The following is a 26,140-nucleotide window of genomic DNA, read 5'->3' on the forward strand; positions in this document are numbered from 1 at the left end:
AGACAGGCCTCATCTACTTTCCATCTGTCTAGCTGTGGGGCCCAGGTGTGTTGATGAGGAACAGTAATAAAGGCAAGGTAGCAAAATGCGCCAAGTGGTACACAGGGTAAACCTCTCACAGCTTAATTTCTACCAAAATATACATTTTTTCCCCCCACAATTTCAATTTGAATATAAAAATAAACAAGTGTTATAATCAGTAAAGATGGACCCAAACACAGATACAGACAATTGAATTAACATAAAAGGGATTTATTGTAGGAATAAAGGAGAATGAGGAAAGCAGGAGGTTGGGATGTGATGGCAAATGGCAGAGTTGAGTTGTATGTTGGTTAGTAGAGTTGGGCTGAGTAGGACGGGTGGACAAGGGAGTGAGTGTGGCTGGCTGAGGATAGGCTCGGAGGTTTAGTGAGCAAGCTGGCAAGGCAGGCAGGCATTGGGACCGAAGGATAGTGATTCTGGAAGCACAAGGAAACGTGGTGAGTACAGGTAATGCAAACAACACGAAGAATAACTCTGAATATGTTATTGCGAGGCAGCCGAGAGCGAGAGACTACCACTGTAGTTGAAACAACAAACAACAATAACGAGTGAATGGGGAACCAGAGTAGATGTACTGTTGAGTTGACGGAAGGCAGATGTGCAGGCTGGGCAGGTGAGGTGAATGAGCTGCAATCAGGAGGGAGCCAGTGAGTGCCAAGGAAGGAAGTCACACCCACACACACACAAGGAAAAAGACAGACAGGGGAAAGCTGGAGACACAGGGGAAAAGGGAAACTCGAGGGAAATAACTACAGGCTCGGCTGGAGCCATGACAGTAAGTGAGTTTTAATTCATAGTTGTAGATGACTGTAGATGAATAATCCTTTCGTCCTGGTCTTAACTTATTCATACTCAGACATTGGCCTGTGTAGTTCATGTTGAACACAAATTTTCTTGTGAATATACTGTATATTCTATCATCACTTCACAGAGCTGATACAGAGATGGGCAAACCAATCTTCTCTGATAGGCCTGCATTCATTATCTGTTGTCACTGGTGATTTATGAGTCTGGCGGTCCGGGGTACTGGCAGCCATATGTCTGCTTGTCCCCACACACACACACACACAGGACCATCCTATTAATGATGTTCAGATTCATCATCCAAAGACACAATAAACACACCGAATTAACTTTTAATGGTATCGACAGCACTAGAGCTTTTCTTCTTTCCAGAAAGACAGAAGGACCTCACTTTGGAAGAGAAAAAGCTCCGCAAAGCAATTTTGTGTTTCAGTGAAGGGTGTTGTTGCCAAACACGGACAGAGAATTACCCTACTCTGATTGCCCATATCAAACTGCTGCATTGGGTTGAAAGAGAGAAAATCACATTAGGTCAAAAGATGTCATTAGCTGGTGGGTAATCTAAATTTGCTTCCCATTATGTTGAATGAGTCATTATCTGGTTAGTGCCGTAATACCATGTAAATGATAAGATGCACATCACCAGCTTTCAGCACAGTGTATACCACAGCTATTTTTATACATTTGCACAAAATGGTAGTTAGTTAGGTATTATACAGCCTATTGACGCCAACTTGTAAATGGTTATTTTGATGGCCTGGTCAGTTGAGAGTCCTTAATAACAGGGGAGGACTAATTAAGCATGTTTCTGTTGTTTTTTTTTCCAGCAAGTTGTCCATGTGACTAGATTTGAATATCCAGAGTGGGGAAAAGAGGTCATTTGCAGTGTGAGTGTTTGTATCGGACTCTGGTCCATCTGTGCTGGGTTGTTCACTGCTCTGTAGTAAATGTTATCTGTTCTGGCAGGGAGTCCATGTCAAATAGCGTGAGTGTGAGAAGAGTGTTGAAGTGGGTTAGAGTCATGCTCTCTCCCCTGTCACTTCAGGTCTTCCTCCTTCCCCCTAGTGGCCTGCTGGGTCTCTGTGATCATGGACAACTCAAGCATACTGTTACATCAAATGGGATCAGGGCAGCCATGTTGGATCTGTTTTCCCTAGTGGAATAGGAGACCATTCCAGGATTAGTAATTGGACATGGACATTCAGGGACACGGTTTCATCAGAGCACTCCTCTCAGCAAACTCTATGTTTCAAAGTCATGATGGTGTACTAGCATATCTCAGCCTTTGCATGGTATTTCTATCCAGTCGTTCCTTTTTGAATAATGGACGACAAAAACTAATTCATGACTCAGACTGAGGCCTGTGGCGAACTGACCAAGTGCATTCAGTGACAAAAGATGGGGAGATGTAAGTAAGGTATAAACCATGACAACTTCTTGTGCATGTATTGCATGAGGCATATTTAACAATTCTCATCTGGATTTTTAATGTCAAAGCATAATTGATCAATATGCAGGAGTGTTTCCATTGTCAGGCAGTGGACTGTGTCTATAAACAAACAAAAGTTAAAAATTCAGAGTAAAGCACTGATACAAATCACATGGCAGGCTTTTCCCTGCAGAGTCATGCTAAAATGATGGACATGTCTTTCATTGGATCATTTAGCGCTCATTGATCTCATGATTACCATGTTAACTGAGCTGTCAGCTTTGGCATCTGGCATCACTGATTTAGGCAGGGGGAAAGAAACTAGGGAGGCAGGCCCACTTATCATGCATGGCCACACAATCTCTATTCTCTTTCTCAGAAGGCTAGCTGGCTTAATTACATGCTAAAAAAGTCTTCAAACAAGCTTCTTTCACAAAGTAATGTATACCTGTCCAGTCTTGTTAAATTCGAGCAAGATGACTAATATGAATATAAACACTTTGTGCAGACACACACAGACAGCACACATAAATTTCAAATGGAGAGATCTCATTTCTTTGTGACATGTCACTGCTGTTGTTTACTGCAAAACTGTATGATGGATTAGTGGATCAGGAGACGTTACACAAAAATGAACTGCAAAAAACCCAAACATTAAACATGATTTGGAGAGCATAGACATCTGAGTGATTGTTTTGTCAAACTGTCAAACATGCCTATCCACCTCCCAGAATCAAATGAGATGAGAAACCTTGTGGAATGTGACCACCATCCGCGGTTTAATGATACTATCTCAGGCTCATTGAGGCTCATATTTATTATGATGTAAATCTGAAGCACAGCATTGGAAAAAAAAAAGAGCACAGCATCTTTCTTTCTTGAGCACAGAGAGCTTGCATCATAAATCATTTAAGGACAAAATACTTTAAGTAGGGGTGTAACGGTTTGTGTATTCATCCCGAACCGTTTGGCACAGGATGTTTGGTTCAGTGCGCGATTTTCCTCAGTTCAGTATGCTCCCTGACCCAGACAGTTATTGTCAAAATAGTTTAATAATTTACATACTCTGACGGGGACAATAATTGTAGGGCTTGAGCTCCACCCAGAATATTTTGGCAGCATACCACTTAGTTGTGGCATGGTCATGGATGTATGTTCACTGGCTTAGCCAAGTTACCCTGGTTACCCACACTTATGTAGTGTAGCTGCCGTCATTATTATTAAAAGATGCGCAGTTATCACTGAATTTAAACAATATCACATCTCCTCGTCCCCCTCCCCTCTCTGTGATGGTCGGCTTTTCACTCCGCCGGAAACAGCATGCAGCATGCAGGAAACAGAAGGGTTGTTTTCTTTTTCCACTGCAGCAAAAACTAAACTGTTTTACTAATAGTTACGGCCAATGAGCCATTGTTTACATTTTTCAAAATGAAGGACCAAAATTTATTTTCTTCCTTTCTTTTTTTTCCTGCTGCACTGAAATCATAGCGAACTGTGACCCCAAAACCGAGGTACATACCGAACTGTGAATTTTGTGTACTGTTACACCCCCAATTCTCAGTGGTCCCAATTTTGTTCAATATCCTAATCAAAAGCCTTTTAGTTTAATTGAAAACACACACACACACACACATACACAAAACAATGCAGGCATTATAGTGGTTAAAGAATCAAAACTTGAACTAATTTAATTCTTGTGTGTTGGAGCAAATATGCTGTCAAAATATTTGCCATTATGGATCTCATGTATGTCACATAAATTTCAAACCTTTGCAAGAAGTCTGAAACATAAACTTGTAGTCCTTTAAAAATGCTCCATTTGTCCCTGTTAAAAGAAAATCGGTACCTATTCTAAACGTTTGACAGTTTTAAGCAGAATTCAATTCTACTAATAGACTTCCTTACAGCTTTTTGGGGGGAACTAACAATGTTAACAAATATAATCAATTGGATTTAAGAGTTGGGTATTTAGCGACCATAGTTTCCAGCTAACAACCAGTGACAAATCTTAACTAACCAAAAAACTAAGTCATACTGCAGCTCAGCTGATGTTTCCTTCATCCTCTATGTGTCAAGATCTTTGCTTAATTTCTTATGTGAAAGAGAGTTAAATACAGAGCCCAGACAGGACTGTGTGCACAGACTTAGAGCAGAGCCCTAGGTAACAGATGGAATTTATTGATTCAGGATATATCTCTATTAACCTACTCCAAGGTCATCGAACCTAGCCTCTACCTGTGAAGTGTTGTGCACCTGTGCAGTGCATGATAAATGGCATCCCATCCATATAGGCCTGCAGAATTTGATACAGTATAGTAACAGTTCATGACAAGAGTATACATAAAGACATCATGGATGGTGGTGGCTTGTGCACAGCCTCACACTCACTCTTTTCCCTGTGACACACAATCACTCTCAGTATTCACCGTAGCACAACAGCTTTGTATCCCCCCCCTCTGTCGTTCATATCAGTCTTGTTGACACTGATCAATGGCAATGGCAGTGTGGAAGATGGAGGGAACACCAGAGGTATTGACAACAGCAATGGATTTTACAGGAAGCCAGTCAGTACAATCGCACAGTGACTTTTCTGGGGGGTGGTGGAAGAAAATGGCTTTCTTTTCTCTGTGATGAACAGTAATGTGCTTAAATTGAGTGCAGTGCTCGAGTATTGTAAATTGAGGCAATCATTACAACTACCAACAATCATCTATACTGCATGCAGTTGCTACATATAATTAAAAATCTCTTTGCAGTCCAGCAACAGTGAACAGAAATGTGTTGCCATTACTTTAAATAACATGATACCTGCACACAATGAGAGCGCAAGTGACCTTTGTGTGACAGAGATTAGTTTTGTCAAAACTCACAGATGTTATCTCTTGGTTTCATTTATTAGCCAAAGCTTTTTAGTGCAGCTAAGAAACCTGTTACGTGGGGGTGGTGCTGGTGAACCCAAGTGCAGACACACAGAGGCAAGGAGACAGGGACAGGCTGGGAGAAACTAGTACTGGTATCTGGAAAACTAGGGCTCAGGCTGGTAGCTGGGAACCAGGAGCTGAGGCTGGGGCAAGGGGAGCAGGTCTGGAGCAGAATCCGTGGAAGCTGAGTTGAGCGGGGGGTCCAGGGCAGGGAAGTTGGGCTGAAGAGACAAGGGACAGGAGACGGGGACTGCAGCCAGAGCAGACGGGACTGGAGGGAACAAGAGAAAGGGATCAGAGCCAGGGCAGACGGGACTGAGGGAGAAAGGGACCAAAGACAGCACAGACGGGACGAGCAAAGGCTATGATCTGGCAGTGTGGATTTGGCAGGGCTGAGTACAAGTAGAAGTCTTGATTATGGAACGGGTTGCAGCTGGTGGGGTTCTACTCTGACTCCAGCACACCTGTCTCCAATCACACACACAGGGAAAGAGAGGGAGAGAGCCACGGGGGAAGTGGCAACAGGTAGGGAAACACAGGACTGAGGCAGGAATTGTGAAGCAACCTTCCAATTACCGAAACATGAATTTTAAATACAACTATTCAATTCATCCACAGAGACTTGAGATCTATTAGTGACATTAAGAGCATGTATATCCTTCATGTTGGAAAGAACAGAAACCCAGTCGGTGCTGTGACTGTTAAGAACAAAACAGATTGCCTACCTGAGCTGATTGAAAACTAGATCATTTGACTAATTGTCAAATGACAAAATTAATATAAATTAATAATAATCAAGAGTAATAAAAAAATTACTCAAAAACACCTCCCTCAAACACTTGTTATATGCTTTTGTCCACATGATCACTGATATAAGATGTCCAAAAATAAGCAAAAGTTAAGATAAAAATGAATAGGCAGTGCATGAAAAACAATATGCACATAATTTGCAGTTATTCAAATGAGAGGTTTATGCTATAATGTGTCTGTAAAAAAAAAAAAAAAAAAAAAAAAAAACGCATAATGGAAAGGGTGATTTGATGTAAGAGGAAATTAAGGGCACCCAGAATAAAGGCAGAGGCCCACCAGCTGATGAGGAAATTAATTGGGTGTGTGGTTTATGTGTTACAGCAATAAACATTTTTTTCAGATTGTATTCACACAGTCTGCATGAGAAATGCAGAGTCTGCATATATCAGCTCGGTCATTGTTATGATCCCCCCAGGACAAAGGCTGGATATTATTGAATCTCAGAAGGGCACTGCCTCTAGCTGCTTGTGGGATGACTAAGACTGCAAATAATGCATTAAAGTTCTGTTGGCCAGTAGACCAGCTTAGCAGATGTTGGCTGCTTGGATAATCCCCCATTGGCTCTGGTGGATGTTTTGACGACCTCACTCCTGCCCTCTGAAAAGATGGGCTGCTGGTGCATGCTACTGAAACATACAGTACATGGTATTAAGTCGGACCACAGCTGTTCACTTCTCTGTCCGTATTCAACTGGAGTTCCGCCCTGGAGCAAAGTCAAAAGCAGTTTCTTCATTGCTGGATTTTCCTTAAGCACACAGTGAGCCCAGAACATGCAAATGATATGGCTGAAATTGGAATCTATTAAGTAAATTGACAAGGGGTGCCCAGACTGAACGTGATGAATATAAATCATTTGTGGCTCTTTGTATGTGTGACTTGTGGGATTGTCTGTGCAGCTGTGAAAATAGCTTTACCTCTCTATGATGAATGAGCGCCCAATGGAGACTGCCCAAGCTAATAGAACTGCACAGAAGACGAATGGTAAATGTTCCAAAGGGCAGAGTTCATGTTCAAAATATCATGCGTATTGAAAGACCAAATGCTTGCTGGACACAATTCAGTCTTCAAAGCAGAAGAAGACTGCCTGGCTTAATTTAGATAATAATATCTAATATAGAAAGTTAAAAAAAATATTGTTTTCTTGTGAGTGTGCCTTGCTGACTTTAAATTGCTCCACTCATCCATCTCACAGTTATGCAAAGTAAAGCAGAGGAACATTTAATGAGCCTTTGCAAGATGTGGACTGTGTGTGGATTCTTAGCAAACTGTTCCATGATATGAGGCAATGGATAAGAATAAATACCGTATAGCCAGCAGGGTTCAATGTTAATGTTTTTTTCACTTGCCCAGTTGGGCAATTGCCAAAGTCAGTTTTTACTTGCCTTTATACAAATTGTTTTATTAGCGGTTATTAAATAACATCAAAGAAACAACAAAGTTAATTGTAATGTTTGATCTTTATTTAAGTAAATGAAACAGAACAAGGACACAGTGTCATAGATGCGAAGCAACAAACATTCTTGTTTATCGAAAATTGTATGACCCATCCCCTATAATTCACTGAACACTAAATTCTTTATATGAGCCCAGTTTCTTTCTAATAATGGAAGACTCCCTAACCCGATGGCAAATACATTTTTTAGAATCATTTCTTCCATTTCAAGTTTCCTGATTTCCCTCTTTAATGTTTCTCGTTCTTGAGAGTATTTATGACATGAAAAATTACATGCTCCACTGATTCCTCTATTTGACAGTGCTCCCAAAATCCTGAGGAATGTTTGTTTCATGCATCACACTACTAGCCTACTCAATTCTTGATTGGCCAACGGCATGTGCCAATATTCTCCGACACGTGCAAGGGGAGGGGGCTATGCTTTGTGCCAGAGAATGAGAATATAATTTATGACACGATGATGATCGAAAAAAAATATTTAAACATTTTTTATTTTATTAAGTTTTTACTCAACTTTTTTGCCCAAAAGGGTAAGAGAGTTGCTAGATTTACTAGCCTGACGTGGCTTTTTACTTGCCCTGGGCAATCAGGCAAGCCTTATTGTTGAACCATGGCCAGAGAATATAAAATATCTATTTTTGAATGTAGTGTGATGGACTCTACTGACCACGGTTGGACTTGTACTGTCTGCTTGCACTTTTAAGTGTCTGTATCATGTAATATCCTCTTTTTTTAATTATTTCGTAAACATGAAAGGTCGTGGAGCACCATCTGTTCAGGAGGTTGATGTTCTAACACAGTTACATGGTGGTTTCTCTGTAGCACCCAGTCCTCAATGTAACAATCTGTAGTTTATGGTTTAATGTTCAATTTAGGAGCAATTCTCTAAAGTTTAGATGTTTTCATATTCAACTCAAAGTCTATATTCATGTGTCACAATAATCCAGTAGGGTAATTGCTTTTCCTATCTGACTATACCAACATAATGCAATTATGTGGCTGAATTAAGCAGAATTTAATTGGCAGCTATGTATATTTGACCAGAGACATAAAATGTGTCTGCACTGAAACATGTTGCAAAAGTCAAGAAACTTACAAATGATGTTTCTCAATGATATGCAAGCAGCACCAGCAGTCACATAGATGCAGAGCAGGCTACAACTTAAATAGTAAGGGAACCTACATATATTTATCATTCATACCTGAAAGCACACAGCTATTTATCATTTCTAATGCGCAACTGATTAAAGTTTGTTTGTGGATATAAGAACTTATTTTTTAAAGATGATGTGGACCCACTTGTTTCCCTTGGGATTTTACTTTCCAGCCATGGCGTGGCTAGATTGATGTGACAATGTTTGTATCAGTCTACAGTCTATTCCACCTCGCACCTGCTCTCCTGAACAGCTCCGGTGGATCTTTTATAACATTCTGCACCTGTGTGTCACAGCTGCTGTCCAAGGTGCTGATTCTGAGGCTGCCAGGGATGTGGGAGCCGCTGGGGGCACTTGGCGTTGTTGATTCAGTGAGGTGCTATTCCCATTGCTAACAATAAGGTAATACAATCTATACAGCTGACAGGATTTGCGTTTCTCTGTAGATGTTTAGGAAGCTTGGCAGTAAATTTCTGGGTGCTGCTCTGGTATTTTGTTCTCATCTCTGTGCAGTCATCATGCTGTGGCACTGTCATGGACATCTAATGATTTAAATTCACTATCTGAAAAAGACAATGATCCAGAGCCTATAAAACAGCGTAGCACATGTTGAAAATCAATATTGCCTGTAAAAATGCAATATCATAATGTGTATCCAATTGGTATTAATGTAAGCCCCTCCACCCAACTGCCAGCCCTCCTATGGCTCTGTAGCCATAGGAGGGCTGGATCTAAGATTCTTCCCTAACCTGACTCATCCTTTTGATTAATATGAAGCAGTTTTAATCACTGAAATCAGTAAGTTATTTTATTATTTTTTTAAATCTTAATTCAGCAGATCATTCTATTCCATGTGTTCCTAATATTTTGTATGCTAAATCCTGATTGACAAGGATTCCAGTATTTCATAGCACTGTGCTCTTTGGACCAACACAAGGTTATATTCATCTTTGTTGTAGTAATTATTATGTAGTAGTTATTGTAATCTGCACACAGTCTGCTGTCTTCTTTATAAGACTCTCTATACAGGGCATGTGCAGCTGCATCTATAGAATATATATTTGTAATGAATACTGAGGACCAAGCTAAAAGTATTGTATAATCCTCACCTTTGGGCATGAATGACAGGATACTGCATATATTACTTGAATATTGTCAGTCATTTTTGCTGTTCAGCTGCCTCCAAACACGTTATCACCAAGCTGCTCTGCTTAGGTGGTGTGATTGACCCATACACTGCGATTTACATCCTAAAAAGGTGTTCCTGTTAAATGTTTATTTCATTTCATGATTTATTTCCATAGTAGAGTGAAAAGGGAAAAAAAAGAAGCAAAAACAGGAAATAGTCTGTGTCAGTTTGTGGTTCCATTAAAGGATAAGAGGGGAGGTGTACAGCAGAAGCAAATTTAAAGAATGGGTCTGTGATGCTTTAAATCAGAAGAATGAATGAGTCTGTTCAAGGAGGAGCAGAGCGAATAAATAGCAGCGGATGGCTTGCAGGGACATTGTGAGACAAAACAACAGTCACAACACAAGTACTCAGTGTATCCTTTCGGCACATTCTGGATTAAATGGAACTTCAGAGATATTTGTGGATTTCTCATAAAAAGCAGTCTCAGAGACAGTTGCAAATGCTCATGAATCCTTACTCTAATATGAGTCCAAGGATCTATGAGAACCGGTGTAGGTGTTTGGCAGATCCTGGAAATCATGTGAACTACAGATACTATATAACATCAATTAGTGACAGTAATCCAGTGGAATAAATACAGCATGTTTACCGATAAGACTGACATTCATTAAGTGACAAACCCCAGAACCCACACACATACTGTTCACAGGCATAATTTCCATCAAACCTGTACATGCTCTGCCTACACACTCTCTCTTCTTCTTCTTCTTCTTCTTCAAAAAACAAGCATTTCACTCATTTCATATTCAGTTTTTGTGAATATTTTTAGAACGTTTAGAACACCAAACACATGCACAGGGCTCAGTGCCCCCACTCATCCCCCCTGACACCCTCATAAGGTGCTGTCTTCTGCAGGCACTCACTGAAACATAATGAGAAGGTAGAGGAAGAATCTTTCTTCCTCTCAAATTCAGTAACTTTCCTAAATTGGAGACAGGTAACAAAAGCACTGTATTTTAGAAAAAGCAATACATCCTCAACAGGAGTCTAGGCAGAAGCTCAGAATTGACAATAAACAATATTCCAATAATGTCTTATTATGTATGCATTAAAATGGTCTGGCAGGGATGTTGTTTTTGTTATTTTGGAGATTGAACGGAATAGCATCTGTCGGATAAATAAATGAAGATGAAATGCTATCAAGCTCTGTGAGAGAGCCAGGGCGGAGCTGTATTCTTCGATGTCTCAGAGCTGAATATCCCTCTGACAGGAAGGGAGAGGCATTGTTTTTTGTTGTTTTTTTGGTTTTAGGAATTGATTGTTGTGTTGGCAAAGAGTGCCATTTTTGAGAAGCACTAAGACCTCTCCAAAAAAAAGAACTGAACAAACAAACAAAAAAAGGATAAGAAATTTTTTCCTTTCGAAATGAAAAAGGGGATTCTCTAAAAATGACACACAAGAAATGGATGCATTAGCAACAGCAGAATAATCCTCTACTGAGAAGCACATGTTTAAACAGTGGAAAGACTGCCCATCTTTGACCTGCCTCCCTCTCACCTTGAAATGAGAAATCTCATCTCTCATTCAGCAGAGCTGAGGTGCCTTCTCAAAATGTCAACTCTATTCACTGATTACTAAAAAGGCTAAAAGAAAAGGTCTTTCCAAAAAAACCCCTGCAAACATTTACCAAGAACCACTAATGGTATCCTCAGTGGGCTCCAAGTGCACAATTTGCAACTGTGAATACCAAATGGCAGATTGTAATTCCTGAAGTTAAAAGCTAACACATCGCAGGAGGATTAATTGCTCGCAACATCTACTGTATGCTGGCAGCCAGCAGAACTCTTTCTGGATACTTGGGAATCAACCAGATTTTGAAAGCCACTCAGCATAAGTAGGTCATTTACTGAACATACATTAGATTTTCATGGAAAGAAGTACATTTTCTTGCCTTGTTATTTTACCTCCTGTCATCTTTCATGCTGACTATACAATACATTTTTTTCACACAGCTTCAGGAATAATTTTAGTCTCCAAAAGTCTCCAGTGGGGCCCTCCGTAACTGTAAATTCTGCTTCAAATTGTAAGACTTCATCACAAGGACACTCAACTATCATGTCTCCGGGTAAGAGATGGATGATCGCAGTTGTCCAAACTTCTGGATGAAGTCTGCCTGAGCTCGGACTAAAGCTTCCTCATCTATGTACACTGCTGGCCTCCTGGCTGTGACAAAGTACTGCACTTTCCTCAGGCTCCAGCCAAGGACATACATAAGCAGGCCACACACGGCTGCCGTCGACCTGCCCACTCCAGCATTACAGTGAACATAGACTGTGTGACCATTTTCCAGGAGACCATGAAGCAGGAATACAGCCTGGGGAAGCATCCTGATGCGTCCTGTAGAAGGGAATAATAACACAATGGCAATATTCATCTGTATGGATTGTATTTGTCATCAAATCCCTTTAAAAGGATTTACAGTACATTACAGTCAAAATAAACTTCTGACATCAACAGGTACCAATGTAGGTGGATTGCTGCTGTAAATATACTTTATATAGACTTTCTGTGACTTGTTAATGAGATTTCTTAGTGTGATCACACACAAGATGCTTTTGTCTTGGATACTCTAAGATTTTTTTTTTTTTTTTTACTAGAATTCATCATGGACACATGGATTCTTCTTTTGTGACTGGCACGATACATGAGGTACTGGACTGTATGACTACGTATTATCTCAATAAAAAAGTCTTATGTGTGTGTTTTTACTTCATTTGTACTATGTGAGCCATGCCAAAGACACATTTTCATTGCCTTGTGATGCACAATAACGTTCTGATTCTGATGAATATTCTGGCTAAAGGAAACCTCTGGAGGTGATTTGAGGTCATGGTTGGCTACAATTTCATCAATCACAGATCCTTAGGCTTGATGAGGCTTATTTCTTGCATTCTTCTGGTTCTAGAAATGATGAATGTAAAAGCATTCATCCTAGTTCATTTTCAGACCTTTGAATTATTTGAATGGAACCTTTGAATTTCTATGGTGAAAAAACAGCATGGTGAAGGTTGGCATTGTGAGTAAGTTTAGAGCTATTCAGCCAAATGACCCAGACTACAGTACAGTACATGCAAGTGCCAGCACTGCCAAAGTGTCTTTGAGGAAGATGTTGAGTCCCTAACAGCTTCAACCTGTGTCTGTCTGCTCACTGCGACTAAACAGTTATTATTACTGAATTCATTCTTGCATGCCCACAAAATTCTCCTTACCCTCAGTGCTCATATCAGGTGTGGGTATCCACACGTACGCCAAGCCATTGTCATTGTACAAATTAATCATGGTCTCCGGGGTCATGGATTCCCCTTGGTTGCGCCTGCAGCCGTGGGAGTTGTTCACTACATCCTGTTCTGTCTGGAAGTTCATCACTGCAGTAATGCCCAATTCATGCTTCAGCTTGATCGTCACATGTTCCACTTGTCGTGGGCAGCTGCCCAGCCAAATCCGTGGCAGCACCCTGGGGGCAATAAACAGGGATGATCAAATAAAACAGGGATAATGTACAAGATTTTCAATTCAAGAGTCATTTTAGATACAGGTTGAATTGATGCAAAGTGGAGATACAGAAAAAAAGAAATGATGATGATAGATCACAACTGTGGAGTAGCAGTGTTATAAAATAGTTTACAAAGTATGAAGAGAGCTTCAGACACTAAGAGGGAAAAATAAATGAGTTGTGAGAGATGCTGCTGGCTGGTGTAATGAGTAGGAGTACCAAAGTTATTTTTTAAAAACTGTCCTACTGACAGATGAGGTGAGCTGACGTTAGCAGGTCACTAATAAGCAAAAGGTTAGCTCTCGCTGTTTCTTTCTCCCACCTTCCTCCCTCTCTCCCTCATAGCAATGATGTTTTATTGACCTCCTGTCCCTCTAATTTTCTCCCTTACCACTATGGTTTGAGGCAGACTCCATTTAGTGTTCATTAGTATGCATTAAGTCAACAATCTGAGGAGGTGACGCGTAAAAGGAAGGAAGGACGCTGTTAATCTAGAATGTCCCAGAATGGCACTGCCGTGTTAACTCTCTGGTCTCCACTTCTGTTTCTATATGACCTCCTTTTTTTCCAACCGCAAATGGCATTGTCGTAAGTAATTCGACTGTCTTTTGTTGCTGCTGAACAACATTTTTTGCCTTCAACATGTAACAAGACTATTTAAAGATGAAAAACCGAACTACAAGTTTTCACATTATCTCTCCTGCATGTTTAGCAGTTTGCTTATTCTGCCAGAGAGCTACAGTGACAATTATGCAATTATTCAAAGTAAAATGAAAAGATATTCTAGAAGGTTCTCCTTTTTTTCCATTGTTTTCATTTATACAAGAATATATGTCATTTTTTTAAAACAGTCAAGTGTTTAGTTTATCAACATTGGATTTGAAAATTGCTTCATTACTCAAAAACAAACATCTCAATATGTCAAAATCCCAATTGTTCGGTTCAACAGTAATAAAAACTGATTACAAAAAAATGTCTGTGTAACCCTTAGGCCTCCTCTTCTCAGAATATAACCAAGAGTGATGAGGGACCTGCTAGAAATCGAGTTTAAGTCCCTTTGAATCATATAATGAGTTACTGCAGAGTGAGTGTGTATGATACTCGGGGCTACACGGATGCAAGGTCTGAGAGACTAATTTAAAAAGCTATTAATAGTCAAGATACAAGGGCACAGTGCTTCCTACTGAACACAGGTCCTTGACATAAGCCTTGTAAGGTCTTCGGACACAAATTAAAACCTGATGGCACAAGCCAAGCTGGCTCATTCTTATGCGAGTTATGTGCTCACTGCGTCAGGGGTCCCGGGCTAATTTCTGCTATGCCTGGTATACCATGGCACTGAGTAGGCCTTAAAGGAGAAAGGCATGCATGGGTAGACTTCATTCAAACATGAACATGCATCCTCCATCCTTCATCCTCTCGGCTAACCCTAAATATTAAGCAAATTACATAACAGTTCTCTAAGTCTATCACTACTGCTCATGCTTACATGTTGTTTTAATTTCCGAATCCTCCGGGTTATGTCACAGATGCACAGATGTGACCGCAACAGCAAGGCCAGCCCTATACACACACGAAAGTCTGTGACTGACTGAGGAAGTTACACCTGCACATGCAAACTATTGACTTTCATCAACTTCTTTGACACATTTATCTACATTTGTTTGTGGTAATGAAACAACAGAGTATTTGTAAAACCTGTGATAAAGGTTTAGCTCTATTTTTACTGGAGCATAGAGTGACTGAATTTACTGCAACTATTCAACCTGGAGACTGTAAAAGACTAAATGTAGTCAAACCTATCACTGAGATGTTATGAGCTGACACAACCAACTCAGTGTCTCTCTCTCTCTAAAAGACTTGTGAATAGGAAGATTTGAAAAGGCGAATACAAGGAGTAAGATGAAGAGTGCTTCCAACAAAGAGCACATTTCAGTCACTTCTGCAAAAATGAGACCAACAAGATTAAGTAGGTGATAATACAGCTGCTAGTGGTTTACTTTTTGGAATTATATTTTTTCAAAGTGTCAGACAATTATAACAAAATGGGAAAGAGCTAAATTAAAAAAAAACAGTGAGAAAGCATAAGAAGGTAACTGAGGCTCTCTGCCCTGTAAGAGATTGAGATAAGAAACTCAAGTTTTATCGAGAAAGGGCAGAGTGACATGACTGCCTTGTCTTCTTTGCAGGACACTAAGTACTGTAGAAGAAGAGTGTTCCTTTAATATCAAGATGTTAAAGAATGCAAACTTGCATTAGGAATATAGATGAATACATCAAACGTAAGACAACTGGTTACATTTGAAAGCTGCAAGGAAGATACAAGAAAAGGAGCTGATGCATTCAAGTTGCTCAAGAAACAGTTAGACTTCAGCATGGAAATTCATTAGCCCCAGAGGACCTCATTAATTTTATAGTATTATTACATTTGGTACACACATCCGATTTGACATCACAAAGGCATGAAACTTCTAACAAGCATCATAACAGTGGGAGGGAGAATGATGGATCCACAAGAAAAGTACTTTGACAGTTTGCAGGATTTCGGCATCTTTTTTCATTAGAAACTACAGACGTCAAGTGAAGAATATATGAATGTCCAATTACTGTGAATCATGACAGGAAAGCCTTACAGGGATAGTTTGCCATTTTGGGAAATATGCTTATTGGCTTTCTTTCTGAGAGTTAGATGAAAAGATTGCTAGAATTCTCAGGTCGGTACTCTAAATATGAAGATACAGCCAGCAGCAGATTAGCTTAGCTTAGCATAAGGACTGGAAACAAGAGAAAACAGCTAGCCTGGGTCTCTCCAAGGGATACAGCACTGACTAAGACATTGTTTGTTTGTTTAATTTGTAAAAAACAAAGTTGTGGTTTTACAGAGGGTTATGTATTACTTCGAGTAGTACTACTTCCTGAAGTGTCTGCTGATCGCCTGGCAACCTTACATTGACCACAAGACCATGAGAGTGGTAGTGATCTTCCCATCTAACTCTGCAGGAAAACAAATATGCATATTTGTCAAAATATGGAACAATTTAAACTGAGAAAGGTTGACTGAGGACACAGGAAATTGTTTTACTTACTTCATAACATTTAGACAATCACAGTGTTCCCATACAACATTGTGCAAAGAAAGTATTACCTGGAAAAATGTATGGCCTTCTGACCAGCCACACCAAAATAAAAGTTGGTGGTGTGTTTCATCTCATCTGTGTGTCCCGTTTCTTCTATCCAGTGACCAATTGGGTGACAGTACACTCCATCCACCATGTTCCTCTTATCATATGAACAACTTCTGTCATGGTGTGGACCATTGCCTGTTGACAAAGAAGACAACATTTGTGCAGGTTAGTGACCAAATACCATGTTGGGACAGAAGTATTCATAAAAACGTTTTTTGTTTGTTTGTTTATTTTTTTTGTTTGTTTTAGATTTCTTTCAGGCATCAGGCAGATGCCTATATTTCATGAGTTGTGTTAGACAGAAAAACAACATTAAATACATAAGGAGATAATGGTTCCCTTCTACCAACAAAAAAACAGTGTTGGAAAATAAAGTATATTTACTCAAGTACTGTACTTCGGTACAAATTTGAAGCATTTTTATTTTGTGCTACTAAATACTTAAAAAAAAATTAAACTCCATTAAACCATTAAACTCTATAGACAATATTGTACTTTTTAATCAGCTACATTTATCTGCCAGCTACTGTAACTACTTACGTTGCACACATGTATTCAAATTAAATAAAAAACATATGATGAATTTATAAAATATAAATAACCCAACAGTATTTGAAGTAATTAGAATTAACTCCACCTTGATTAGCTACATTAAAATGCTGCCTACATGTTAATGCATCAACAACAATAATAATCCAGTAATCTAATAGAAATAATAATATGACACTGACAAGGATCATTTTTAACATTATGGGCACTTTTACTTCTGATACTTTAAGTACATTCTTCTGATAATTGTTGTGTTTCAGTGGATTATTTAGTATTTTTGTTGTGTTTAATGATTTTGAATGCTGGACTTTTACTTGTAATGATACAGTCTTTCACTGTGGTACTGCCACTTTTACTCAAAAGTCTCAGTACTTCCACCAATAAAAACACATTTCTGCAGTTGTATACAGGTGCACAGGTACGTCAGCGTTTAGTAAATGACACTTGTGACTTTACCGCCATCACGTGGCGGTAAGGATACATTACATCACACCAAACAAACATGGAGTTATTTTCGTCTCGTTGGCCTGCCTTTATGTTACATACGAGGGGAATCACATTAAATATGCGTCTTCACACGCTCTACTCTTATGTACACAACTAAATGTGATGCACAAGCTGACAACATTCATATGTAACTTATTCATACCTTCCCAGATAAAATTGCCTCTGATTCTTTTGATGAACTTGAACCACAGTGTGTCTTTACACGGCTCTGCCAGCTGCACGTCGCAGATCCATAGACACGGTTCATTTGGTGACGGGAACTTCTGAGAGGCTGTCATCTGAACCGCACCGCTCGGGTCCCAATGGCCCATTTCTGGACGCGAACCCAAAACAAAGACCTCTGTATCCGATGAGTCCGGAGTGAGAATGACGCCGAATCTGAATAACATGGTCCGGACTGGATGATGTGTCCTCAGTCGTTTAGTATGGCGGGCTTGAGTTATTATTTTACTGTATGAAACCCGTGCGGCACATACAGTGTGGTCTTGTAGTCTAAAAATAAACCAAGCTTGTTTTGGATGGTGTAGTCTGCACTAAAGATAGGTTAGAAAGAGTGAGGTCCCACTTTGTCAAAATTACCTGACCAATACACTAGTCACATTCAAAATACATTTGTATCAATGCTTCCAGTGGTTGAATTTCAATATGTAGGATTTAATTAGTACTTTGAGGTACTTTCAGGGTCTACTTCACTTGAGTATTTCCATAGCATATTACTATACTGTATGTTTATACTCCACTATATCAGGGAAATATTTTATTTTTACTCTATTGCATTTATCTGACAAGCAGTTGCATTTCAGGTTAAGATTTTTCATTAAAAAAATACAATATCTTTAAAAAATGTTAAAGATGAAAGCAGTGGTTCTGAACCTTTTTGGCTTGTGACCCCTTACAAAAAAGCAATGTCGATTCAAGGCCCCCTGTCATGTTTCAGATTTCTATGTTAAAACTGACACTAACACATCCCCTCCAAACTTCTTTGGTAATTTAGATTAAATAACTGTTCAAGTTATCCAATACTTCACAAAACCAATATTCAAGAAAAGTCCTAATTATGAATACAGGTTCATGCAGCAGAACTGTGCTATTTTTTTTCCTCTCTGATTAATTATCTCACAACTCTGGCAGATTTATCTTGTGACCATTTGGAGGGGGCCCGATTATTAGTACAACTGCTCTTAGTTGCACACCATCGATCTCTCCATGTCTTTACAAATTACAACTCCATACTGTCCACACTGAGGAAAGTTGATGTCAGTTTTCCTGGTGAGATCAGTATAAAAATGTACTGGACATAAAGTAGGAGACAGAGAACACAGATATAATTACACACAGTAAACCACCTTTATTTGGATATTTTAGGTCAGCAAGTTAAGCATTTCCAGTATATCTACTACTAAAACTATTAACTAAATAACCTTAAATTCTAAATATAGACATGAAAAAGAGAGATCAAACTCAGCCAATCTCAGACTAATTGTGTATTTTTTCCCCTTGGAGCTTTATCTAATTCATCCCTGTCTTCATTTTCTTCATGTTTCATAGGAAAGGGAGGGATAAGTACATAAATCTGATCCACATGATCTTAAACATATTGTAGTTCTGCATTCAGAATTTATAATTTGCATAAATTACTGTTATGCACTGAAACCACAAAATCAATAGCCGAGAACTACACTAATACAGAAAACTTTGAAATTAAAATTATTCACCAAATGTTTGCTGTTTTGGGCTACATCCTAACTGATCCATATGTTACCATACCACCAGCTTACTCATGATAGAAACCAAAATATAGTCTTCTACTTCCAGCATGCAACACCCCACTAACTGTGTCTGCCACCTCACCTAGCATATGTAAAATGGCTCCCTCAGACTTACTCAGATAGTTATACTGTTCTCTATTTCAGTAGGGTTCAGATAGGTGTAGGGCACTTTAAGCTCTGAGTTTCTGGCTTTAATTTCTTCACTTAGGTCGGACAACTCTGCTTGAAATTCCTTAATCATCTCCTTAGGCTCAGACTCGTCAAATCGTTCTTCAGGGTATGAACCCAAGGGAACCTGCCAAAAGAACAATAACAAAACAGGAAATCAGACTGACACAGCAATTTGTCAAGGTATTTTCAAAATGTGGATAAAGGTCATAATGAGCCTACCGTACACTAAAGATTCATTAACATCAAACTTACAACATCTGTATATTTTTCTGAAAGCAGCCACAGCATTCCTGCAAAGTTTGCTGTGTCTCCAACATTTGGTAGGGTCTCCAGAATTGTCTCCATGCTTGACTCCCCCTTGGTAGTTGGAGGTGGTTTGCGCAGCAGGAGCGAGCCATTGGGCATCCAGGAGCTGTAGTCAAACTAAATCACAAAATAAGCTTCAGTATGTATCACTTTTGTTTTTTTTATTTCATTTTATTTTTATTTCTGGGTCGTGGGCCCTTCTCTACTTCTTTGAGCCATGTGTCTAATAAAATGAAAAAATCTGAAATCACACCCCATACATTTGAGGTGTTAAAACAAACTTAATACTTGATCAAACATTAAAAAGTATTCTATTGTCCCAGCTATTTACTGTTGCCTCACCTGTCCATCATTGACGGCAGAGTGTTGAGCTGTCACAGTGAAAATCACCATGGTGATGAACTTGATCACTTCCTCAACAGTATGGAAGCACTCTGGAAACCCTGTTGGCAACATCACCATTGTCAGTCAATTGATTGCATTCAGTGTCTGCATGGAACATTTCAATATACCATAGGCTAATCGTGTCTAAAAATTAAAGTGAATTAAATACCTGAGGCTTTGTTTCCTAAGACACCATGGGTGAATATCTCACTGATCCATTCCTGCAGTTCAGAGTCCTCTTCCACCTCACAGTCTGAAGGATAATAGTGCTCCACTATTTCTGTTACAAAGCTGAGAAACATAAAAATAAGTCAGTTTTAAACTGTATTTTAAAATTGTGCTTTAGCCAATTAATTGCAGTTGTATGCAAAGAAAACCTATTGATGATGTTCCACAGCTTCAGGCCGTCATCTCTGTAGTAGAAGTTGGGGATTGACTCCAGTCCTCGTGCAGTGATGTTCTCCGGCAGACAGAGGGAGCTGTAGGTCAACTCAGAGAGAGACCTTCTCTGGATCTCTATCAGCCCCTCATATCCAAGTGAACTCTAGTAATTAATAACACACAAATAATTAGGTTCAGATAAGTTTCATGAGATAGAAAATAATAAAAACTGTTTTTAAAGAGTGCATTAAACTTATTTTTGCAATGTTTGTATAAAGATCCATACAATACTTAAAGCCCCTTCAGGTCCAAAAAGAACTTTTCGTCCATCAGTGTTAATGGGGAGAGTGTACCGGAAGTGTGGGATCAGCAGCTATACAGAGAGAGGGAAGAAAGTAAAATTCATGCTCATTTCAGCAAACAAGAGCAAGCATATCCTGAATGCCATGATCTCTGCAGTGTTATTATACCTTATAAATGGGATGAATCACAGGGAAGTTGCGGAGAGTGGCAACAGTATAGGCCTCCGCCAAATAGTGAGTGTTCATGAGGTGATGGACTGCCTGATGATCCATAAGATCTGCATTTTTAATAAACATCTTGGCCAGCAGCCAGTCAGTCTCTGGGTCACTGGGCAGAAAGATGGGATTCTGCTCAGAAGGTTGCTGATGCAGCTGGAATATGGTTCAAAAATATTAAAAGTTAAATTGTTATATGTTCAAATTGTGCAAGATTTCTGAAAACGTACTAATCCACTATAAAATGTAATATGGCTGTGTGATTAGACCAGTGATTTTACCTAAATTTATACAGTACATACTGTCCCTGATTTGCTGCATCAGTAAAATACTGTACCTGTATTGCAATCGGCATCAGTTTTTTCTCTGGGTTCAAGTAGAACAAACAGAGACCAGGAGTCACATGCAGACGTTCACCATTATAGTCTCTAGCGGGTATTCCATCCAACTTCTTCATGTCACAGATAAATATATTGCCATCCTGTATGGGAGTAAAAGACAGATGAGTGATACACTGCAATGCAGGCACACTCTTTAAACTTACAAATTGTTTCCCAAAGCAAAGATTATCACCCATTTAAAGCCACTCATCTTCCATACCTCCAATTCCTCCTCCAGAGAGCTATCCTCCTCAAGGAATGGCTTCACCATGTCCTCTGTGACTGGAAAGTTTGGAGGAAGCTCTGAGCAGCGCTTGATCACATTGGGGTTGATTGCATTCAAAAACTGGGATCCATAAAAGTCATCTTCCTTCCAGTGCTCTGTAACATACTCTGGAAGAAAGGCAATTGGGAAATATCTAAAATGTATGTTCATTTTTGAAGTACAACATGATCCAGCTACATATGCACAAGTTAAGAGCTGAAAAAAGCAGAAAAACTAACATTGAAAATAATTCTGTTCTCACAGAATTTAATATGTGGTTCCCCCATTTATTAAAAATTATGTTATATCCAAGATATATTACAGAGAACGTATTGCTAAGTTAGATAAGAAGAGGATTGTGACTTTTGTGCAATTTCCTCCCTGTATAATGAATCCATCTCATTGTTTTAAGATGCAGTACACCCACCAATATTCCATCTTTCTCTCTCAACCCAACCAGTCAAGTCAGATGGCCGCCCACCTAGAGCCCGGTTCTGTTGTGATTTGTCACTATGTAAATAAAATTGACTCAACTTGACTGTACCAGCCTTTTTCAAAGTGCTGCCATACTAAAACACTGTATTATTATTATAAGGCTTTGTTATAACTAATCTTTCTCCACATATATCTGTCTCTCATGTGCTCTTCTGGTCTCTGGGGCAAAGTAAACTAAAGAAAAGTGTGGATGACAGCATCACTCACTTCTGAGTTAACTTGACAGCTTTGGGTAAAAAAAAAAACTGGAAAAACTCTACCTGACATTGTTGTCTTTTTGTACCAGAAGATGTCTTTCATGTCGTCAATGCTTTTCCATTGTTCAGTAGATTCAACCAGCCCCTTATACTGGAGTTCAATATGACTGAAGCAAGGCAGGTTGAAAAAAGGGAAAACACAATGCATAGGATTAAACAACATAATAATATTAATGCTTATTTTGTTGTAGACATAGACATGGTCACAATATTGGAACCCAGTGGTGTCCATCCTAAATATTTATATAGACCCACGTTGTCAAAGTTGTACGTTCTATTTCAGATTCTTTCGACTTAGAGAAGCGGATTTCAGCTGGAAGCTCAGACGAATCATCGAAATTGATGAAGTGGGGTATTCCTTCATCGCCGATCTGCCATCTAAAAAAAAAAAAAAAAAGACAAATAAAGTTATTTAAAACCACATAGACATCTCTCCGGATAAGCCTCTGAGACCATATTTGCAGCTCTAGGAGAATACGGTGCAGATGAAAACGTACTGGTAAAGGCTCTTTTTAAGTGCCAGCTCTTTTTTGCGGTGCTCAATCAACAGGGGATGTTCCTCCTCTGAAACCTTCGTGGCTGAGAAATGAAAAGAACACAGATTTAGCTCTATTTTAAATGACACTTACAACAAGACTGACAAAAACTGAGAAAACTAAGTGATATTATGTTCTTGTTGGAAGCAGACCTCTCCCTCCTCTCAGCTCCACCAGTTCTCCACTGGACACCCATTTGTAACAGGGGAAAAGAATGACATCTTCCTCCGGAGTAGTCACCACTATTTTGGAGCAGTACCACTGATCTTCTGGAAGAATTAAATAGGGATTTTTCTCCACCTTGACCAGCAGAAGTTTCCCCAGAGAATCACCGGTGTCTATGGTGTAGGTCCCTGTCTGAAAAATAAGGATTCATATAAATATAAACAAAGTAAATGCAATGTGTTGAAAAGGTCGAATTAACTGAGATTGAAATGTGTCCTACAGTGGTGTATTCAGTCAAGTAATGTGTATGGTCAAATCAAACAGCCCACGAAAAAACTGCAAATAAGCTCTCAAACATCATATAGTCAGTTAACATGCACGGTTCTCCAAAATTGTTATTTAAATATTACAAAATGTAGATTCTTTAAATCTGGATCTGCATCAAAACACACATAGTGTACATAGTGAAATACCTGAATCCTATCTGTAACTATTTGGGATTTTTACAATAGTGGCTTATTTGAAATTAGTTTCATGACCCCTGAATTTAAATTTTATCATGCACCTGTCATTTCATTTCATTTAATTTGCAGTTGCTGTCTGTGTATGAGTTATGCTGGTGTATTTCAGGTGAGCCACACCTGCAGTAGGAACATCTGGCAGCTCAATGTGGGAAAGTGTGGAATATGAAAAACTAAATGTAAACCTCTGTTGAATTCATCCAAATATCCTGAATACTAAATTTAGAAGAATAATTTCAAAGAGTTTAGAATAATAGTTTTAGAAGAAGAATTTCAATGAAATTTGGAATAGTGTCCGCAAAAACAGTACAATTTTTTTTAGAAAATGCAGGTCATCTCCTCAGGCTAGACTTACTGAAATATTTGTCTTGAACAAATCCAGGATATTTGTTTAGCCCTTTAGTTATGTACAGATATGTGAAGTGCTCTCTGGATTGCCACACAATGGTGCTATTTATTATGTACAGTTGAGTGTAGTTAATTACCAATCCATCAACCAACCAGTACATATGTATGCACAAACAAAAAACCTTTTAGCTAATTGAGATTCAATATATACGCATCGCTTATCTGGGTTCAACTTACTGTCCCGGTTGTAAAGTCAGTGCCGTAGTTGTCCAACTCAGTTCGCTCACTCTGCCCTTCAGTTCCAAATAAAGTGACATATATGTGGTCCCATGTTCCTGCATATTCCATGTCACCTGTTGACACCTCTAGCTTGTACTCAGCCATGGTCACTCAGTGCAAACTGTCCAGAAAAAGAAGATAACTTAACCCTTGCAAAGAATTATTTCACACGAGCTTTTGGCATTTTTTCAAAACTTAAAAATGTCCTTCCACAGACATCCAAAGAAGTTCTCATCACTAAACTTCTGTCTGATCTTATCCTACATACATTGTTACATGATTATTAGCTGTCATAGCATGAGGAAGGATGAGTTAAGTTATTACATGTACCTTCAGATGTCTTACCTACCCCCTTTCTTCAGCTACAGGTCCACGTTTTCCTTCACTGAGGACTGTGTATGTCTTCTTATAGTAATCCCCTCCACCCCAGCTTGGACCCTTTTGTGACAACAGGAAACATTAACATAACAGGCGGTGTAACTCTAAACTTTGTTGTGTTTCCAGTTTCTAGTGCCTAGAGGGTGAGTAGGAGGGGCACAGTTGTACTGAAATATCCATTTCATCCCCAAAAACCAAACTCCAGAGGCCTAATTTATTGATATCTCTGCATTTATTAAGGCCTACTGCCCACTTTAAGAGGACATAACAGACTGTATGAGGGCTGTTGTGCTTGAAATTCATTGTACATCACTTTACACCCAAATGTGACACTCATGTGCCCATTATCTATTATCTCTTGCTGTCTGTACTTCAGATATGCTTACAGTACGTTTTTACACATTTAACTCCAAAATAATTGAAAGAGAATTAGAATGTCAGGTACTAGAAAGCAAAGAGTACACAGTCCTCTAAATTGGTTATTTTAATACTAAAAATGTTTGACAATTTTAATGTGCATCTAGATCTAGAGGTGCTATAAAACAGTGATATACAATAATGCTACTTGTCTGGTGAAGGCTGTGATTTTTGAATACCTAAATCAAGGGCGTAGGTTTGGTTTTAATTTTGGTAGGGACATTTTTTGTCCACTTTTTACCTGAGAGGCTGCAGCTCATCTGTCTGTGTGTATCTATGACATCAGAGTCACCTGAGAGGCTGCAGCTCACCTGTTTGTGTGTCTCTATGCTGCTCAGGCTGCTGTTGACAGGATTTTCAAAATGAAATGATGCCTGACAGTCACAAACAGATCAGTTGGAAACGCTGTGGCTAATTTAGCTTATATATAATCTTCATGTCTTAATGACACGTATGCAATAATAACTCTGCTTTTGATCCACTCGTGAAAAAGGGGAGAGATGGCATTAAATAGTAAATATTTCCCCACTAATTTCAAAGATTAATGTTTGGATTGATGACAGAACATTCTTATTAACTAAACTCAACTGTTACTGACACTTTGGTTCTTCTTTAAAAGGACCAGATGTCTTAATTTGCTTTTGGGAAGAATTTTTACCAACAGTAATAAAGTTTTTTAATTAAACAGCATGTCTGAGCAACATTCACAAATAAGCTAACAACACTTAATGCCTGAAATAAAACATAATATCAAATGATCTTGTTTTATCCAGTGAAGTCATTTTCAATTCTGTGACATTTGGCACATTTAAACTATAATTACTAACTGCTTCAGATTCTCCACCTCACTAACTTCATTACTGCTGCTGCTGCTTCTGGGCTGCTGGTAGTCAACTATGCCTACAGCTTGAAGTTGAGGGTTGCCAGATCATCAGGTCAAGTATCCCCTGTATCCTGCTCTTTCACTCATTGTCATAGTAGCACACTGTTTTTGCAGAACACACAGAAACCTAGCAACGCGATCTTACCAT

General features: G+C 39.1%; 1 protein-coding gene, 2 long non-coding RNA genes and 1 pseudogene across 6 annotated transcripts; 2 read left to right on the forward strand and 2 right to left on the reverse strand.

Moving 5' to 3' along the window:
• The first annotated feature begins 608 nt into the window (after positions 1 to 608).
• LOC123000017 lies at positions 609 to 10,519 on the forward strand. The gene is made up of 2 exons (XR_006407871.1): positions 609 to 817; positions 8,910 to 10,519. It is a non-coding gene; the product is annotated as an uncharacterized LOC123000017 (long non-coding RNA).
• Positions 10,520 to 11,630: 1,111 nt separating this feature from the next.
• Positions 11,631 to 18,287, reverse strand: epm2a (EPM2A glucan phosphatase, laforin). The gene is made up of 4 exons (XM_044377443.1): positions 17,682 to 18,287; positions 16,444 to 16,618; positions 13,015 to 13,259; positions 11,631 to 12,142 (listed from the first exon to the last, which is right to left on the reverse strand). Exons 1-4 carry the CDS (start codon positions 17,926 to 17,928, stop codon positions 11,859 to 11,861), a joined length of 951 nt encoding a protein of 316 aa, XP_044233378.1. The 5' UTR covers positions 17,929 to 18,287; the 3' UTR covers positions 11,631 to 11,858.
• LOC123000018 lies at positions 12,154 to 20,651 on the forward strand. Of its 4 annotated transcripts, XR_006407873.1 has the most exons (5): positions 12,154 to 12,454; positions 16,537 to 16,648; positions 19,517 to 19,659; positions 19,804 to 19,924; positions 20,567 to 20,651. It is a non-coding gene; the product is annotated as an uncharacterized LOC123000018 (long non-coding RNA). The 4 variants fall into 4 exon arrangements; XR_006407872.1 differs by lacking the exon at positions 20,567 to 20,651 and having other exon boundaries at positions 19,804 to 20,117; XR_006407874.1 differs by lacking the exons at positions 19,517 to 19,659; positions 20,567 to 20,651 and having other exon boundaries at positions 19,804 to 20,117.
• On the reverse strand, positions 18,863 to 25,317 carry LOC123000016 (annotated as a pseudogene).
• Between the last annotated feature and the right edge of the window lie 823 nt (positions 25,318 to 26,140).

This window comes from Thunnus albacares, chromosome 16 (assembly GCF_914725855.1).
Source record: "Thunnus albacares chromosome 16, fThuAlb1.1, whole genome shotgun sequence".
Lineage (NCBI taxonomy): Eukaryota > Metazoa > Chordata > Actinopteri > Scombriformes > Scombridae > Thunnus > Thunnus albacares.

Excerpts from the sequence above, each read along its gene's own strand:
- epm2a (XM_044377443.1), bottom strand. The coding sequence starts at position 17,928 with ATGTTATTCAGATTCGGCGTCATTCTCACTCCGGACTCATCGGATACA. Across the intron at positions 16,619-17,681 it reads AGGCAATTTTATCTGGGAAG|GCAATGGTCCACACCATGAC; the intron begins GTATGAATAAGT and ends CTTTGTCAACAG. Across the intron at positions 12,143-13,014 it reads ACCTGATATGAGCACTGAGG|GACGCATCAGGATGCTTCCC; the intron begins GTAAGGAGAATT and ends TCCCTTCTACAG.